This window comes from Balaenoptera ricei, chromosome X, assembly GCF_028023285.1.
Source record: "Balaenoptera ricei isolate mBalRic1 chromosome X, mBalRic1.hap2, whole genome shotgun sequence".
Classification (NCBI taxonomy): Eukaryota; Metazoa; Chordata; class Mammalia; order Artiodactyla; family Balaenopteridae; genus Balaenoptera; species Balaenoptera ricei.
This window is the reverse complement of record NC_082660.1, coordinates 63,566,659-63,586,426: the sequence shown is the minus strand read 5'-3', so window position 1 is coordinate 63,586,426 and position 19,768 is coordinate 63,566,659. Positions and strand designations below refer to the sequence as shown.

At 39.3% G+C, this 19,768-nt stretch overlaps 1 protein-coding gene and 1 non-coding gene across 2 annotated transcripts in view; one reads left to right on the top strand and one right to left on the bottom strand.

Annotated features, from left to right (window-relative positions):
• The first annotated feature begins 4,648 nt into the window (after positions 1-4,648).
• LOC132358108 (U6 spliceosomal RNA) lies at positions 4,649-4,753 on the top strand. Its single transcript, XR_009500462.1, has one exon. It is a non-coding gene; the product is annotated as a U6 spliceosomal RNA (small nuclear RNA).
• A 131-nt stretch (positions 4,754-4,884) lies between these two features.
• ITGB1BP2 (integrin subunit beta 1 binding protein 2) overlaps positions 4,885-19,768 on the bottom strand; it is a 33,059-nt gene continuing 18,175 nt past the window's right edge. Inside the window, exon 10 of the mRNA XM_059910231.1 lies at positions 4,885-5,136. Coding sequence (XP_059766214.1) covers positions 5,035-5,136 — 102 coding nt within the window. The 3' untranslated portion in view covers positions 4,885-5,034. The remainder of the gene's footprint in view (positions 5,137-19,768) is intronic.

Sequence of the window (19,768 nt, the reverse complement as noted above, 5' to 3'; positions counted from 1 at the left end):
TCTAGCAAGTTATCAAACTCAAGAAGGGGGTTGTGGGAACCTCCGATATGTAGCTGCTTACTCAGAAACACAAATGACAACCTGGACTTGCAAATGGCCTCTGAAGTGGGGGCACACTTGTGGGACTGAGCACTTAAATTGTGGGATCTGATGCTATCTCCAGTTAGATAGTGTCAGAATTGAGTTAAACTATAGAACACCCAGTTGGTGTCCGCTGAGATCTGGAGAATCTCTTGGTGTGGGAAAAACACTCACACATTTGGAATACAGAAGTATTCTATGAGTAGAGGAAATGAGTATGTCCCTTTCACAGACAATCTACCAAAAATGGCCCATAAAGAAATAGAAAATCTGAAAAGACCTATAACTACTAAGGATATTTAGTCAGTAATTGAAGACTTCCCAACAAAGAAACACTCAGGATTAGATGGCTTCACTGGTGAATTCAATCAAACATTTAAAGAAGAATTAATACCAGTACTTCTCATTCTCTTCTAAAAAATTGAAGAGGAGGAAATACTTCATAACTCACTGTATGAGGCCAGCATCACCCTGATACCAAAGCAAGACAAAGACACCACAAGAAAAGAAAACTACAGGCCAACATCCCTGATGAACATGGATGCAAAAATCCCCAACAAAATACTAGCAAACTTATTTCGACAGCACATTAAAGGGATCATATACAATGGCGAAGTGGGATTTATCCCTGGGATGCAAGGATGGTTCAACATATGCAAATTAATCAATGTGATATATGATATTAACATAATAAAGGGTTTAAATCACATGATCGTCTCAATAAATTATATATATATGTATGAATACACACATACACACACACAGTTGTAGGGAAAAAGTGATCTACAGATTCAGTACAATCCTGATCAAAATTCCAATGGAATTTTTTGCAGAAATAGAAAAATCCATCCTAAAATTCTTTTGGAATCTGAAGGGACCCTGAATGGCCACAACAGTCTTGAAAAAATAACAAAGTTGGAGGACTCACACTTCCATATTTCAAAACTACCAACTACTACAAAGCTACAGTAGTCAAGACGTGTGGTACTGGCATAAGGAAAGAAATATAGATAAATGGAATAGAACATAGAGCCCAGAAATAAACCTTCACATATATAGTTAATTGATTATCAACAAGGTGCCAGAAGATTCAATAGGAAATTGATAGGCTTTTCAACAAAAGCACAGGCAACAACAACAAAAAATAGATAATTGGAATGTATCAAAATTAAAATATTTTGTGCATCAAAGGATACTATCAAGAAAGTGAAAAGATAATGTATGGAATGCGAGAAAATATTTTCAAATCATATATCTGATAAGGGAATAATATCCAGAATAGAAAAAGAACTCCCACAACTCAAAACAAAAAAACAAACAGCCCAATTCAAAGATGGGCAAAGGGACCTCCCAGGTGGTCCAGTGCTTAAGACTCCAGGCTCCTAATGCAGGGGGCCCGGATTCAATCCCTGGTCAGGGAACGAGATCCCGCATGCCACAACTAAAGATCCCGCGTGCTGCAACTAACGATCTCGTATGCTGCAACAAAGATCTCGCACGTGGCAACGAAGATCCCGCATGCTGCAACTAAGACCCAGTGCAGCCAAATAAATAAATATTAAAAAAAAAAAAGATGGGCAAAGAGCTTGAATAGATATTTCTTCAAAGAGGATATATACAAATGGCCAATAAACACATGAAAATATGCTCAACACATCATTAGTCATTAGGGAAATGCAAATCAAAATCACAATGTGATACAACTTCATACTTATTAGGATGGCTATGATAAAAAATGGAAAATAACAAGTGTTGTTGAGGATGTGAAGAAACTGGAACTGTAGTCAATTTATGACAAAGGAGACAAGAATATACAATGAAGAAAGGACAGTCTCTTCAATAAATGGTGTTGGGAAAACTGGACAGCCACATGCAAAAGAATGAAACTAAACCACTATCTTACACCATACACAAAAATTAACTCAAAATGGTTAAGACTTAAACGTAAGACCTGAAACCATAAAACATCTAGAAGAAAATATGCGTGGTAAGCTCCTTGACATTGGTCTTGGTGATGATTTTTTGAATCTGACAGCAAAAGCAAAAGTAACAAAGGCAAAAATCAACAAGTAGGACTACATCAAGCTAAAAAGCTTGTGCACAGCAAAGGAAACTATCAACAAAATGAAAAGGCATCCTATTGAATGGAGAAAATAATTACAAATCATACATCTGAAAAATACAAAGAACTCATACAACTCAATAGCAAAAACAAAAACACAAAAAAACAAAAAAACAATCTGGGCAGAAGATCTGAACAAGACATTTCTCCAGAGAAGACATACAGATGACCAACAGGTACATGAAAAGATGATCAACATCATTAATCATCACAGAAATGCAAATCAAAACCACAATGAGATATCACCTCACTCTTGTTAAAATGACTATTACAAATAAAAAAACAAACACACACAAACAACCCAAGAAATAACAATTGTTGGCAAAGATGTGGAGAAAAGGGAACACTTGCTCACTTTTGGTAGGAATGTAAATTGATGCAACCACTATGTAAAACAGTATGGAGGTTCCTCAAAAAATTAAAAATAGGACTACCATATGATCCAGCAGTTCCACTTCTGGGTATTTATCCAAAAAAACCCAAAAATACTAATTTGAAAAGATATATGCACCCCCATGTTCATTGCAGCATTATTTACAATAGCTCAGATATGGAAACAATGTAACTGTCCATCAATGGATGAATGGATAAAGAAATATATATTATTCAGTCATTAAAGAGAATGAAATCTTGCATTTTGCAACAACATGGATGGATCTTGAGGGCATTATGCTAAGTGAAATAAGTCATACAGAGAAAGACAAATACTGTATTATCTCTCTCATATGTGGAATCTGAAAACAATAACAACAACAACAATCTCCAAGCTTACAGATACAGAGACCAGACTGGTGGTTGCAAGAGGCAAAGAGGGGTTTCAAGAGGTGGGGAGTAGGGGTGGGAGAAATGTGTGAACTTTTGGGTTTTTTTTAGTTTAAATCATTTTTTAAAAAGGAAATTGGAACTTTTGTACATTGCTGGTGGAAAGGTAAAAATGTTTGCAGCTACTGTGGGAAATAGTTTGGTGGTTTCTCAGAAAGTTAAACATAGAATTACCATATGATACAAAAACTCCACTGCCAAAGAAATTGAAAGCAGGGACGCAAACAGATACTTGTACACCAATGTTCACAGCAGCATTATTCACAATAGCCAAAAGGTAGAAATGACCCAAGTGTCCATCAACAGATGAATGGATAAATACAATTTGGTATATACATGCAATGGAATATTATTCAGCCATAAAAAAGAATAACATTCTGATATATGCTACAATAAATATGAATCTTGAAAACATTATGCTAAATGAAATGAGACAGAAAAGTTCAAATATTGTACAATTACACTCATATAAGGTAGGTACAATAGGCAAATTCATAAAGACAAAAAGGGGGCTTCCTTGGTGGCGCAGTGGTTAGGAATCCGCCTGCCAATGCAGGGGACACGGGTTCAAGCCCTGGTCCGGGAAGATCCCACATGCCGTGGAATAACTAAGCCCATGCACCACAACTACTGAGCCTGCACTCTAGAGCCTGCAAGCCACAACTACTGAACCCACATGCCACAACTACTGAAGCCTGCGTGCCTAGAGCCTGTGCTCCACAACAAGAGAAGCCACCACAACGAGAAGCCCGCGCGCTGCAACCCAGAGTAGCCCCCGCTCGCCGCAACTAGAGAAAGCCCACGTGCAGCAACGAAGACCCAATGCAGCCAAAAATAAAGATAAATAAATTTATATTTAAAAAAAGACAAAAAGTAGAATAGAGTTTACCAGGGCTGTTGGGAAGGGACAATGGAGAATTACTGTTTAATAGGTACAGAATTTCTCTTTGGGATGATGAAAAAGTTCTAGAAATAAATAGTGGTGAAGATTATACAACATTGTGAATGTACTTAATGCCAATGAATTGTACACTTTAAAACGGTAAATTTTGTGTTATATATATTTTGCCATAAAAAATGCAAAAAGAAAATCAAAGGCCAAAGGAGAAATTCAGAAAATATATTTCAACCCACATAACAAAGGCCTGATTTACCTAGGACACAAACAGCTTTTACAAAGCAATAAAAAAGAGAAATAGAAATAGAAAACTAGGCAAAGGACATGAACAATACACACACACACACACACACACACACATGGAAAGAAATATATGTGACTTCTAAGTATATTAGAAAGCTTAGGGAATTCCCTGGTGGTCCAGCGGTTAGGACTCTGCACTTCCACTGCAGGGGGCACGTGTTCGATCCCTGGTTGGGGAAGTAAGATCCGCATGCCACACGGCACAGCCAAAACAAAAATAAACAAACCAAAAAAAGCTTAACCCTACTCATGATAAAAAGATTGTGTTAAGATACCACTCTTTTCCTATAAAGATGACAATATCAGAAAGTTTGATAATATATTGTTTTGGCGAGGCTGCAGAGAAATACTCTCATATTTTGTTGTTGGATTGTAAATTGGTATATTTTTTGTAAGGCAACTTATCAAAAAAATTTTAAAGTGTGCTCACTTTGGCAGCACACATACTAAAATTGGAACGATACAAAAGATTAGCATGGCCCCTGCGCAAGGATGATACGCAAATTCGTGAAGCGTTCCATATTTTTGAATGTATGTATAACTGAATCACTTTGCTGTACACCTGAAACTAACACAACATTGTAAATCAATTATACTCCAATAAAACTTTTTTAAAAAAGAAAAGAAATTTTAAGTACATATGTCTTTTTATTGGCAAGTAACAGAAAACCCAACTCCAATAGGCTTAAACAATAAAGAGGATTTATCAGTTCAAATAACTGCAAATTCCAGGGGATAAGTGAGCTTTGAAATTGGTTTGATTTTGTGGATCAACAATATCACCAAGGACCTAATTTCCTTCCATCTGTCAGTTCAGTCGTCCAAAGTGTGAGCTCCACTGTAAATCTGACTCCCTTCTTGGTAGCAAAAGGGCTGCAGCACTTGAAGTCTTCATATCAGCTACACCATACTGTCCAAAAGAAGAGACAAAGCTGGCTTTTGTTCTCTCTCAGAAGAGCAAAGAAAAACAAAAACAAAAAAAACCCTTCTTCCCCCAAATACTTCAAAAAATATCTTCTAACATTTCACTGACTTGCATCATTGGCCCATTCCTGAAATTTCCCCTTGACAGGACAATAGTATACATTGATTGGCTAAGGCCTGGGTTGCTTGAACCAATAACTGAGGCATGGGGGATGGACTTACCCTGATTGGGTTACATGTGTGGTGTACCCCCTCCAGAAGCTGGGAGTGAAATCAATTCTACCCCCTTCAAACTTTATGACTGCTAAACAATGGGGAAGATATGGAATGGATGTTGGGCAGAGAATAACATCAACCACTATATACTTTGATACAGCAACCATACTTCTAGGAATTTATCCTAAAAATATGCTGACCCATGTGTACAAATAAGTATGTTCAGGGAGATCGTTTATAATAACAGGATATTGGAAACAACCAAAATGCCTGGCACTGGTTAAATAAATTATGATGTAGCCATACAAAAGAATAAGGCAGATGTAAATGTATTGATATGACACAATCTCAAAAATATATTAAGCGAAAAAAGCAGAGTGAATAGCCTGCTACCATTTGTGACAAAAAGAGAGACGAAATGGATATATGGATATGATATATTTTAAGTGAAAAAAGTATGATAAACTCCCATTTTCATCAATAACCAGACAGATAGATATCCAAACACATGTGCACACACACATATATACCCATTTATACTTGTATATCCATGGTTTGCATAGAATATATCTGGAGGATAAACAAGAAACTGACAGTGGGGTTCTCTGGAAAGGGAACCAAGGGAACTAAGGAATAGGGGTAATATATAACTTTAATTGTATATCCTTTTATATTGCTTGAGTTGTTTTTTACCATGTGCATGTATTTTTAGTTAAAAAACAAAAATATTTATTAGTTATAGGTTTCTATTTTTTACCTGTCAGATTATCAAAGATAAAAATATTTTTTAGGGCTTCCCTGGTGGCGCAGTGGTTGAGAATCTGCCTGCCAATGCAGGGGACACGGGTTCGAGCCCTGGTCTGGGAAGATCCCACATGCCGCGGAGCAGCTGGGCCCGTGAGCCACAATTACTGAGCCTGCGCGTCTGGAGCCTGTGCTCCGCAACAAGAGAGGCCGCGATAGTGAGAGGCCCGTGCACCGCGATGAAGAGTGGCCCCCACTTGCCACAACTAGAGAAAGCCCTCGCACAGAAATGAAGACCCAACACAGCCATAAAAATAAATAAATATATATATATACATTTTTTTAATAGTTTTATTGGTCAAGATGGCATAGTAGGAAGACTCTGAGCTCACTTCCTCTCACAGCCACACCAAAATTACAACTATTTACAGAGCAACTATTGATGAGAAAGACCAGAATCTAGCAGAAAAGATCTTCTACAACTAAAGACATAAAAAAGGAACCACAGTGAGATGAGTAGGAGGGGCAGACTCACAGTATAGTCAAGACCCACACCCCAGGGTGGGCAACCCACAGATGGGAGAATAATTACAATTGCAGAGGTTCTCCCAATGGAGAAAGCGGTCTGAGCCCCACATCAGGCTCCCCAGCCCAAATGTCCAGCATCAGAAAGATGATCCCCCAGAAAGTTTGGCTTTGAAGGCCAGTGGGGCTTACTTTCAGGGGAGCCAGAAGGCTGTGGGAGACAGAGATTCCATTCTTAAAGGGTGCACACAAAATCTCACACACTCCAGGACCCAGGGCTGCAGCAGTAATTTGAAAGGAGCCTGGGTCAGACCCACCTGCTGATCTTGGAGAGTCTCCCAGAGAGGCAGGAGGCAACTGGAGGTCACCCTGGGGACACAGACACTGGTGCTGGCAAGCGCCATTTTGGAATACTCCCTCTAGTTTATTAGCCTGGGGACCCAGCCCCGCCCCTGCCCATCAGCCTATAGGCACCCATACTGGGATGCTTCAGGCCAAGCAACTAGCCAGGCAGTGACAGCCCCACCCACCATCAGGCAAGCTGCCTTAAGACCCCCTGAGCCCACAGTTTCCCCTGGACACAGCCCTATCAACAGAGGGCCCAGGACCCAGCCCCATACACCAGAGCACAGGCACTAGACCCAGGACCCCCAGGGGCCTGCAGCTAGAGACCCCAGGACCCAGCTCTGCCTACCAGTGGGCAGGCACCAGCCTTAGGACACCCTGGGACCTGGACCCACCCACCAGTGAGCAATCTCTAGCCTTGGAAGCAGTCTCACCCACCAGTGGGCAGACACCTGCCCAAGGACAACTGCAGCCCCACAGCCTGCACTGGCAGGACTCAGACCACCCACCAGCAGGCTGGCACTAGCCCTGGGACCCACTGGGCCACGCCCTCACCCACCAGCAGGCCAACACCAGCTCTGAGACATCTTGAGGCCCTCAGCCAGCTGCTCTAGGATCCATCCTCAATCACCAGTGGGCTGACACAAGCTTCAGGACACCCCAGACCCTGCAGCTATGTCAAGAACTGGCCTCACCTACTAGTGGTCAGACTCCAGCTCTGGGACCCCTGGGCCCTTCAGCCAGAGACCCCAGGACCTGGTTCTACCCACCAGTGGGCTGGCACTAGCCCCAGGACCCAGCTTCACCCACTGGTGAGTGGGCACCAGTGGCGAGATCTCCTGGACTCAAACCCCACCAACCAATGGGTGGACACCAGCCCCAGGATCACAAAAGCCTGCCTTGTCAGTACCCAGCTGAAACACCAGCAGGCAGAGAGCAGCCCTGGGAACCCCACAGACCATGACCCTTCCCACCAGCAGACCAACTCCAGCTCTGGGACACCTTGGGCTCCTCAGCCAGTGGCCCTGAAATCCATGCCAGTGGGCTGACACCAGCTTCAGGACACACAGGACCCTGAAGCTGGAGACACCAAGACCTGGCTCCACATACCAGTGAGCTGGCACTAGCCCTGGGACCCCCTGGGCCCTAGCCACACCTACTAGCAGGCCAACACCAGCTCTAAGATGCCTTGGACTCCTCAGCCAGCCACCCCAGGATCTAGCCCTATTCACCAATGGGCCAGTACCAGCATTGGGACACCTGGGAACCTGCAGCCAGCAATGTCAGGAACCAGCCCCACTCACCAGGGGGCCAACACTAGATCCAGGAACTCCAGCCCCACAACCACCCACCCTAGAACAAGATTCTGCCCACCAGTGAGAAAGCACTAGCCTGGGACCCCCCCAGGGTCCCTCAGCCAGGATCTCATGACCCGGCCCTGCCAACCAGCAGCTGGTAGCCTCCATGCAACGCAGGGCCTGACAACCAACCAAACCAGGGGTGAGCCATGCCTATGAGACCACCCACAGTAGTCAGCCCACCATAACAGAAGGACCCACCCAGCCAACATAGGGGGCACCCCTAGAGCATATAGCTCTGGTGATAACAGGGAGGTGTGCTGCTGGGACACATAGGATGTCTCCTACAAAAGGCCACTTCTCCAAGGTTAGGAAACATAACCAACCTACCAGATACATAGACATAAAAACAGCAAGTTAGGCAGAATGAGGTGACAGAGGAACATGTTCCAGATGAAGGAACAATATAAAACCCCAGAAGAAAAACTAAGTGAAATGGAGATAGATAGGCAATCTATCCAATAAAGAGTTCAAGGTATTGATCATAAAGATGATCAAAGAACTCAGGATAAGAATAGATGAAGAGAGTGAGAAGTTAGAAGTTTTTAACAAAGAGTTAGAAAATATAAAGAAGAACCAAACAGATGAAGAATACAAGTGAGATGAAAAATACACTAAAAGGAATTAACAGTAGACTAAATGATACAGATGAATGGATCAGCAAGCTGGAAGATAGAGTAGGGGAAATCACTGAAGTGGAACAGAAAAAAGAATAAAAAGAAATGAGGACAGTTTAAGAGATCTCTGAAACAACATCAAGCATACTAACATTCACATTACAGGGGTCCCAGGAGGAGAAGAGAGAGAGAAAGGAACAGAGAACATATCTAGAAGACATAATAGCTGAAAACTTCCCTATCCAGGGAAAGGAAACAGATATCCAGGTCCAGGAAGCACAGGGTCCTAAACAGGATCAACCCAAAGAGGACCACACCAAGACACATTGTAATTAAGATGGCAAAAATTAAAGATAAAGATAGAATATTAAAGACAGCAAGGGAAAAGTAACAAATACCATACAAAGGAATTTCCATAAATCTATCAGCTAACTTTTCAGCAGAGACCTTTCAGGCGAGAAGGGAGTGGCACAATACATTTAAAGTGAAGAAAAGGAAAAACCTACAACCAAGAATACTCTACCCAGCAAGGCTTTCATTCAGATTTGATGGAGAGAGCAAAAGTTTTACAGATAGGCAAAAGCTAACTGAATTCAGCACTACCAAGCCAGCTTTACAAGAAATGTTAAAGGGACTTCTCTAAGTGAAAAAGAAAAGGCCACAGCTAGAAACATGAAAATTACTAAAGGGAAAAACTCACTGATAAAGACAAATATAGTAAAGGTAGTAAATCATCCATGTACAAAGCTGTAGGAAAGTTTTAAAATAAAAGTACTAAAATAATCTATATCCACAGTAAGTCATTAAAGACTACACAAGACAAAAAGATGTAAAATACGACATCAAAAAAGTAATAATAGGGAGAAGGGAGTAAAAATGCAGGGCTGTTAAAATGCATTTGAAATTAAGAGATAAGCAGCTTAAAGTAATCACATATATGTGTATGTACATTGAGATATATATATATATATATATATATATATAAATATATATATCTGATGGTAACCACAAACTAAAAATCTGTAATAGAGACACACACAAAAAGAGAAAGGAATCATCCAAACTAACACTAAAGATAGTCACCAAATTACAAGGGAAGAGAACCAAAGAAGAAGAAAGGATTAAAAAAAATTACAAAAACAACGCCCAAATAATTAGCAAAATGGAAATAGGTACATACCTATCAATAATTACTTTAAATGGAAATGGACTAAATGTTCCAATCAAAAGACATAGAGAGGGACTTCCCTGGTGGCGCAGTGGTTAAGAATCCGCCCGCCAATGCAGGGGACACAGGTTCGAGCCCTAGTCCGGGAAGATCCCACATGCCGCGGAGCAACTAAGCCCGTGCGCCACAACTACTGAGCTTGCGCTCTAGAGCCCTCGAGCCACAACTACAGAAGCCCGCGCGCCTAGAGCCCCTACTCCGCAACAAGAGAAGCCACCGCAACGAAAAGCCCACGTGCCACAACGAAGACCCAACACAGCCAAAAATAAATAGATAAAATAAATTTATTTAAAAAAAAAAGACATAGAGTGGGGACTTCCCTGGTGGTCCAGTGGTTAAGACTCCGCACACTCCCAATGCAAGGGGCTGGGTTTGATCCCTGGTCAGGGAACTAGATCCCGCGTGCCACAACTAAGACCCAGCACAGCCAAATAAATAAATAAATAAATATTTTTAAAAAATGACACAGTGTGGCTGAATGGATACAAAGACAAGACCCATATATACACTGCCTATAAGAGACACACTTCAGATCTAAAGACACACACAGACTGAAAGTGAGGGGATGGAAAAAGGTATTCATGCAAATGGAAATCAAAAGAAAGCTGGGGTAGCAATACTTATATCAGACAAAATAGACTTTAAAACAAAGACTGTACAAGAGACAAAGAAGGATGTTACATCATGATTAAGGGATCATTCTAAGAAGATACAACAATTGTAAATATATATGCACTGAACATAGGAGAACCTAAATACATAAAGCAAATATTAACAGACATAAAGGGAGAGACTGACAGCAACACAGTACTAGGTGATTTTAACACCCCACTTACATCAATGGACAGATCACCTAGACAGAAAATCTGTAAGGAAATTCTGGCCTTAAATGAAACATTAGTCTAAATGGACTTAATAGATGTATATAGTATATTCCATCCAAAAACAGCAGAATATACATTCTTTTCTAGTGCACATGGAACGTTCCCCAGAAGAGATCATATGCTAGGCTGCAAAACAAGTTTCAATACATTTAAGAAAACTGAAATCATATCAAGTGTCTTTTCCAACCACAACACTATGAGTCTAGAAATAACTACAAGAAAAAAAATTGCAAAAAAACACAAACACATGGAAACTAAACAATATGCTACTAAACAAACCAATGGATCACTGAAAAAATCAAGGAAGAAATTTTAGAAATATCAATACCTGGAGACAAATGAAAATGAAAACACAATGATCCAAAATCTATGGGACACAGCAAAAGTAGTTCTAAGAGGGAAGTTTATAGCGATACAAGCTTACCTCAGGAAATGAGAAAAATCTCAAATAAACAACCAAATCTTACACCTAAATGAACTAGAAAAATAAGAACAAACAAAACCCAAATTTAGTAGAAGGAAAGAAATCATAAAGATCAGAGAGAAAGAAATGAAATAGTGACTAAAAAAAACAATGGAAAAGATCAATGAAACTAAGAGTTAGTTCTTTGAATAAAAACAAAAATAAACAAATGGGACCTAATGAAACTTAAAAGCTTTTGCACAGCAAAGGAAACTATAAACAAGACAAAAAGACAACCCTCAGAATGGGAGAAAATATTTGCAAATGAATCAACGGACAAAGGATTAATCTCCAAAATATATAAACAGCTCATGCAGCTCAATATTAAAAAAACAAAAAACCCAATCAAAAAATGGGCAGAATGGGCTTCCCTGGTGGCGCAGTGGTTGAGAATCTGCCTGCCAATACAGGGGACACGGGTTCGAGCCCTGGTCTGGGAAGATCCCACGTGCCACGGAGCAACTAGGCCCGTGAGCCACAACTACTGAGCCTGCGCGTCTGGAGCCTGTGCTCCGCAACGGGAGAGGCCGCGATAGTGAGAGGCCCACGCACCGCGATGAAGAGTGGCCTCTGCTTGCCACAACTAGAGAAAGCCCTCGCACAGAAACGAAGACCCAACACAGCCAAAAATAAATAAATTAATTAATTAATTAAAAAAAAAATGGGCAGAAGACCTAAATAGACATCTCTCCAAAGAAGACACACAGATGGCCAAGAGGCACTTGAAAAGATGCTCAACATCGCTAATTATTAGAGAAATGCAAATCAAAAATACAATGAGGGACTTCCCTGGTGGCGCAGTGGTTAAGACTCCACGCTCACAATGCAGGGGGCCTGGCTTCGATCCCTGGTCAGGGAACTAGATCCCACATGCATGCTGCAACTAAGAGTTTGCATGCCACAACTAAAGGAGCACACGTGCCGCAACTAAGGAGCTGGTGCACCAAATAATAAATAAATAAATAAATAACTACAAGGAGGTATCACCTCACACCAGTTAGAATGGGCATCATCAGAAAATCTACAAACAACAGATGCTGGAGAGGGTGTGGAGAAAAGGGAACCCTCTTGCACTGTTGGTGGGAATGTGAATTGATACAGCCACTATGGAAAACAGTATGGAGGTTCCTTAAAAAACTAAAAATAGAATTACCATATGACCCAGCAATCCCACTCCTGGGCATATACCCAGAGAAAACCATAATTCAAAAAGACACATGCACTTCAATATTCATTGCAGCACTATTTACAATAGCCAGGTCATGGAAGCAACCTAAATGCCCGTCAATGGACAAATGGATAAAGAAGATGTGGTACATATATACAATGGAATATTACTCAGCCATAAAAAGGAACGAAATTGGGTAATTTGTAGAGATGTGGATGGACCTAGAGACTGTCATACAGAGTGAAGTAAGTCAGAAAGAGAAAAACAAATATCATATATTAATGCATATACATGGACCCTAGAAAAATGGTACAGATGAACCGGTTTGCAAGGCAGAAATAGAGACACAGATGTAGAGAACAAACGTATGGACACAAAGGGAGGAAAGTGGGGGTGGGGTGGGATGAATTGGGAGATTGGGACTGACATATATACACTAATATGTATAAAATAGATAACTAATAAGAACCTGCTGTATAAAAAAATAAATAAAATTAAATTTTAAAAAAAATTTTAATTAAAAAAATAAAATTGTACCCTACAAACTTGCCATAAAAGAAAGAGTTAGTTCTTTGAAAAGATAAATGAAATTGATAAACCTTTAGCCAGACTCATCAGGAAAAAAAAGGGTCCTGGGCTTCCCTGGTGGTGCAGTGGTTAAGAATCTGCCTGCCAATGCAAGGGACACCGGTTCGAGCCCTGGCCCGGGAAGATCCCATATGCCGCGGAGCAGCTTAGCCTGTGCACCACAACTACTGAGCCTGTGCTCAAGAGCCTGCAAGCCACAATGACTGAGCCCACGTGCCACAACTACTGAAGCCTATGTGCCTAGAGCCCGTTCTCCACAACAAGAGAAGCCACTGCAATGGGAAGCCCGCGCACCACGACAAAGAGTAGCCCCTGCTCACTGCAACTAGAAAAAGCCTGCGCACAGCAACGACGACCCAACATAGCCAAAAAAAAAAACCAAATAAATAAATTTTAAAAAAAGGGGGTCCTAATCAATAAAATCAGAAATGAAAAAGGAGAAGGTACAACCAGCACCACAGGAACAAAAAGGATCATAAGAGATTACTACAAACAACTGTATGCCAATAAAATGGACAACCTAGAAGAAATGGACACATTCCTAGAAATGTACACTCTCCCAAGACTGAACCAGGAAGAAATAGAAAATATGAACAGACCAATTGCCAGTAATGAAACTGAATCAGTAATAATAATAAAAAATCTCCCCAAAAACAAAAGTCCAGGACCAGATGGCTTCACAGGTGAATTCTACCAAATATCTAAAGAAGAGTTAATACCTATCCTTCTCAAACTATTCCAAGAAATTGCAGTGGAAGGAACACTTCTGAATTCATTCTATGAGGCCAGCATCACGCTGATACAAAAACTAGACAAGGATATCACAAAAAAGAATTATAGGCCACTATCATTGATGAACTTAGATGTAAATATCCTCAACAAAATAGTAGCCAACCAAATCCAACAATACATTAGAGGATCATACATCATGATCAAGTGGGATTTATCCCAGGTGTGTGAGGATGGTTCAATATCCACAAATCAATCGGTGTGATACACCACATTAACAAACTGAAGAATAAAAATCTTATGATCATCTCAAAAGATGCAGAAAAAGCTTTTGATAAAATTCCACATCCATTTATGATAAAAATAAACTCTCCACAAAAAGTGGGTATATAAAAAAAAAGGGGAATTCCATGGCGATCCAGTGGTCAGGACTCTGCACTTTCACTGCCGAGGGCCCAGGTTCAATCCCTGGTTGGGGAACTAAGATCCCACAAGCCATGCAGCACAGCCAAAAAAAAAAAAAAGTAGGTATAGAGGGAACATACCTCAACATAATAAAGGCCATAAGCCCACAGCTAACATCATACTGAATGGTGAAATGCAGAAAGCATTTCCTCTAAAGTCAGGAACAAGACAAGGATTCCCACTCTTGCCACTTTTATCAGCACAGTATTGGAAGTCCTATCCACAGCAATCAGACAAGAAAAAGAAATAAAAGGCATCCAAATTGGAAAGGAAGGAAAATTGTCATTTTTTACAGATCGCATGATACTATACATAGTAAATCCTAAAGACACCACCAGAAAACTACTAGAGCTCATAAATGAATTTGGTAAAGTTGTAGGATACCAAATTAATACACAGAAATCTGTTGCATTTCTATACACTAACAACAAATTATCAGAAAGAGAAATTAAGGAAACAATACCATTTACAATTGCATCAAAAAGAAGAAAATACCTAGGAATAAATCTAACTAAGGAGGTAGAAGACCTGCACTCAGAAAACTATAAGACACTGATGAAATAAATTGAAGATGACATAAACAGATGGAAAGACATACTGTGTCAACGGATTGGAAGAATTAATAGTTAAAATGACCATACTACCCAAGATTGTGTACAGATTCAGTGCAACTCCTAACAAAATACCCATGGCGTTTATTACAGAACTAGAACACATAATTTTAAAATTTGTATGGAAAAACAAAACATCCCAAATAGCCAAAACAACTTTGAGAAAGAAGAACAGAACTGGAAGAATCATGCTCCCTGACTTCAGACTATACTACAAAGCTATAATAAACAAAACAGCATGGTAATGGCATGAAAACAGACAAATAAATCAATGGAACAGAATAGAGAGCCCATAAGTAAACCCACGCACCTATGGTCAATTAACCTATGACAAAGGAGGCAAGAATATACAATGGAGAAAACACAGTCTCTTCAATAAGTGGTGCTAGGAAAATTGGACAGCTACACATAAAAGAATGAAAGTAGAACATTCTCTAATACCATATACAAAAATAAACTCAAAATGGATTAAAGACTTAAATGTAAGACCAGAAACCATAAAACTCCTGGAAGAGAGCATAGGCAGAACTCTCTTTGACATAAATTGCAGCAATATTTCTTTGGATCTGTCAACTAAGGCAAAGGAAACAAAAGCAAAAATAAACAAATGGGACCTCATTAGACTTAAAAGCTTTTGCACAACAAAGAAACCATCGAGAAAACAAAAAGGCAGCCAACTGAATGGGAAAAAATATTTGCAAATGATATGACTGATTAGGCGTTAATATCCCCAATATATAAATACCTCATACAGCTCAATACCAAAAAACAAACAACGTGATTAAAAAGTGGGCAGAAGACCTGAACAGATATTTTTCCAAAGAAGACATACAGAGGGTCAACAGATACTCAACACTGCTCATCATCAAAGAAATGCAAAATCAAAACCACAATGAGATATCACCTGTCAGAATGGCTATCATCACAGAGACAACAAATAACAAGTGTTGGTGAGGATATGGAGAAAAGAGATCCCTAGTACACTGTTGGTGGGAATGTAAATTGGTGCAGCCACTGTGGAAAACAGTATGGAGATTCCTCAAAAAACTGAAAATAGAACTACCATACAATCCAGCAATTCCACCCCTGGGCATATATCCAAAGAATACGAAAACACTAATTTGAAAAGATACATGCACCCCAATGTTCATAGCAACATTATTTACAATAGCCATAACATAGAAGCAAGCTACGTGTCCATCAACAAATGAATGGATAAGGAAGATGTGTTAAACAATTAAATTTTGCCACTTGCAACAACATGGATGGACCTGGCGTGTATTATGCCTAGTGAAATAAGTCAGACAGAGAAAGGTAAATACTGTATGTTATCACTTATATGTGGAATCTAAAACATCAAATAAATGAATGAATATGAGAAAACAGAAACAGACTCACAGATACAGAGACCAAACTAGTGGTTACCAGTGGGAAGAGGGAGGAGAAAGGGCAAAATAGGGGTAGGGGATTAAGAGGCACAAATTAATAAGTATAAAATAAATAGGCTACAGGGATATACTGTACAGCGCAGGGAATATATCCAATATTTTATAATTTAAATGTGACAATCTATAAAAATTTTGAATCACTATTATATACCTGAAACTAATATAATATTATAAATCGACTATACCTCAATAAAAAAAAATTGTTACTAGTTGGCAAGGATGTTGGGAAACAGACCCTTAAATATACTGTTGGTGGATTTGTAAATTAGTACATCCTCTTTGGAAGGCAATTTGGCAAAATCTATTAAAATTAATAACGCACATAATATTTCACTTAGCACTTACACATCTAGGATTTTATCCTACTGATATGCATAATGGCAAAGATGCATGAATAAACACATGCAGTGTAGTAGTATTTATAGTAACAAAAGACTGAAAACCATTTATATATCCATCAATAGAGGATTTGTTAACTACATTATGATATATCCATAAAATGGAAGTTAATTTTAAGAAAGCAGACTTCTACACAGCAATGAAAAAGAACAAACTATATACATATATATATATATATATATATATATATTTTTTTTTTTTTTTTTGGCCACGCTGCGTGGCTTGCAGGGATCTGAGTTCCCTGACCAGGAATTGAACCCAGGCCCCCAGCAGTGAAAGCCTGGAATCCTAACCACTGGGCAGCCAGGGAATGCCTAAGAACAAACTACTGATATATTCAAAATAGATGAAGCTCACAGACGATGCTGAATGAAAGAAGTCAGATGCAAAAGAGTACACACTCTGTATGACTCCACTTATATGAAATTCAAATATAAGCAAAACTAATCTATGACTATAGAAGCCAGAAAGTGGTTAATCTTGGGACTGAATAATGACTGAGAGAGGTCACAAGGAGCTAGCCTCTGTAGTGCTGGAAATGTTCTGTATTTTGACTTGGGGGAGGTTTCATAGATGTATACATACACAAAAACATATACTTCAGATTTGTACATTTTTCTATATGCAAGTTATACTTCAATCAATAAAAAGAAAGAAATGAGGGGACTTCCCTGGCAGTCTAGTGGTTAAGACTTCACCTTCCAGTACAGGGGGTGTGGGTTCAGCCCCTGATCGGGGAGCTAAGATCCCACATGCCTCGTGGCCGAAAAACTAAAACAGAAGCAATATTGTAACAAATTCAATAAAGACTTTAAAAATGGTCCACATCAAAAAAAATCTTAAAAAAAAATAAAAATAGAAAGAAAGAAATGAGGTAAATTATATACTGATATGGAATGAATTTCAAGACATATTTTAAGTGTGTATGGAGATATATATCTCTGTCCATATACACATATATGGTGCACGGGCAGTAAAGCAGAGGAAACGATGAATAACTACAACTCTACTGGGTAATTGCTAGAGCAGACTTTTGCTCTGAAGTCATCTGATCCCTCGTGGCCTACGGCCTTAGTTTTAAAAGCCCCATACTGGGCACTTCCCTGGTGGCGCAGTGGTTAAGAATCTGCCTGCCAATGCAGGGGACATGGGTTTGAGCCCTGGTCCGGGAAGATCCCACATGCCGCAGAGCAATTAAGCCCATGCGCCACAATTACTGAGTGTATGCTCTACAGCCTGCGTGCCACAACTACCGAAGCCCATGTGCCTAGAGCCTGTGCTCCACAACAAGAGAAGCCACCGCAATGAGAAGCCTGCACACCGCAGCAGAGTAGCCCCCACTCGCCGCAACTAGAGAAAGCCCGTGCGCAGCAACAAAGACACAAAGCAGCCAAAAATAAATAAATAAGTAAAAATGTAAATAAATAAATAAATAAATAAATAAATAAAAGCCCCATACTTACAGGTGATGTCTAATTGGAGTTCAGGCAAAGAATAGAGAAAACAGTGGAGCAGCAGTATTTGAAAAGAAATAACTGAGAATTGATGAAAAATGCCAATCTTAAAACTCAGGAATCCCAAACAGGAAAAAGAAACAAAGAAAGAAATCCCCACCCAGACACATTTTAATGAGACTTAAGAATATGAAAGAAATCTTAAAAGCAACAAGAGACTTTTAGAAGTATACTACTTATAGAAGTATACAATACTACCTATGACATATTCTTGCCCCTCAATAGAGGAAAAAATAGAACCTAAATCTAAATCTAATCAAGCCTCTAGTTCTAATCAATATTCAGGAAATATAAGGAACAGGGAAACATTACCACAGGGATGCAATTACTAAAATCCATTTTATGCAAAATGCTATAGGACAAACCACCCAGTTTCTTGAACTAATAAATCCCATGGGAGAAAAAAAAAACGGGGGGAGAAGGAAGGGGCACCTATAGATTAAGAGATTTGAGAAACATATCAACCAATTGCAGTGTATAGCCTGTATTTGGATCCTGATTCAAACAAACTAAAACTAAACACACAAACATTTATGAGACAATCAGGAAAAATTGAACAATGACTGTACATTTGATGTCATTAAAGAATTGTTCATTTTTTAGAGGTGGTGGTTTTGTTATAATGTTTAAGAAAAGTCCTTATATTTTAGAGATACATATCAAAATATTTATGGATGAGATGAAATAATATGATGTGTGATATTTGCTTCAGAATAATCTTGTGTGGGTGGAGGAGCAGGGGTTAGTGAAATATAGATGAAACGAGATTGGCCACGAGTTAATAATTACTGAAGCTAGGTGACAGGTACATGGGAATTCAGTATACTATTTTCTTTACTTTTGTATGTTTGAAATTTTCTATAATGAAAGTAGGGAAAAAGAGCCAAAAAGAAAAGACAGATTGATTACCTGCAAAGAAATGACTGACAGCTGATTTATCAACAAAAAAAACTGGGGTTTAGAATAGTGTTTATAGTATGCCACTATTTGTGTAAAAAATAACATATTCACATATATGCTTATATTTGCATCAATTTATCTCTGGTAGTTCACCTAAAAATTGTTAATAGGAATTGCTTCTCTGTAAGGGAACTGGAAAACTAGGGAATACAAATGGGCAACTCTTCACATACCATTTTGTACCATTTGAATTTTTTACCTTATGCTTGTAGTACCTTAAAAATATTTTCTGGGAGGGAGACGCAAGAGGGAAGAGATATGGGAACATATGTATATGTATAACTGATTCACTTTGTTATAAAGCAGAAACTAACACACCATTGTAAAGCGATTATACTCCAATAAAGATTTTAAAA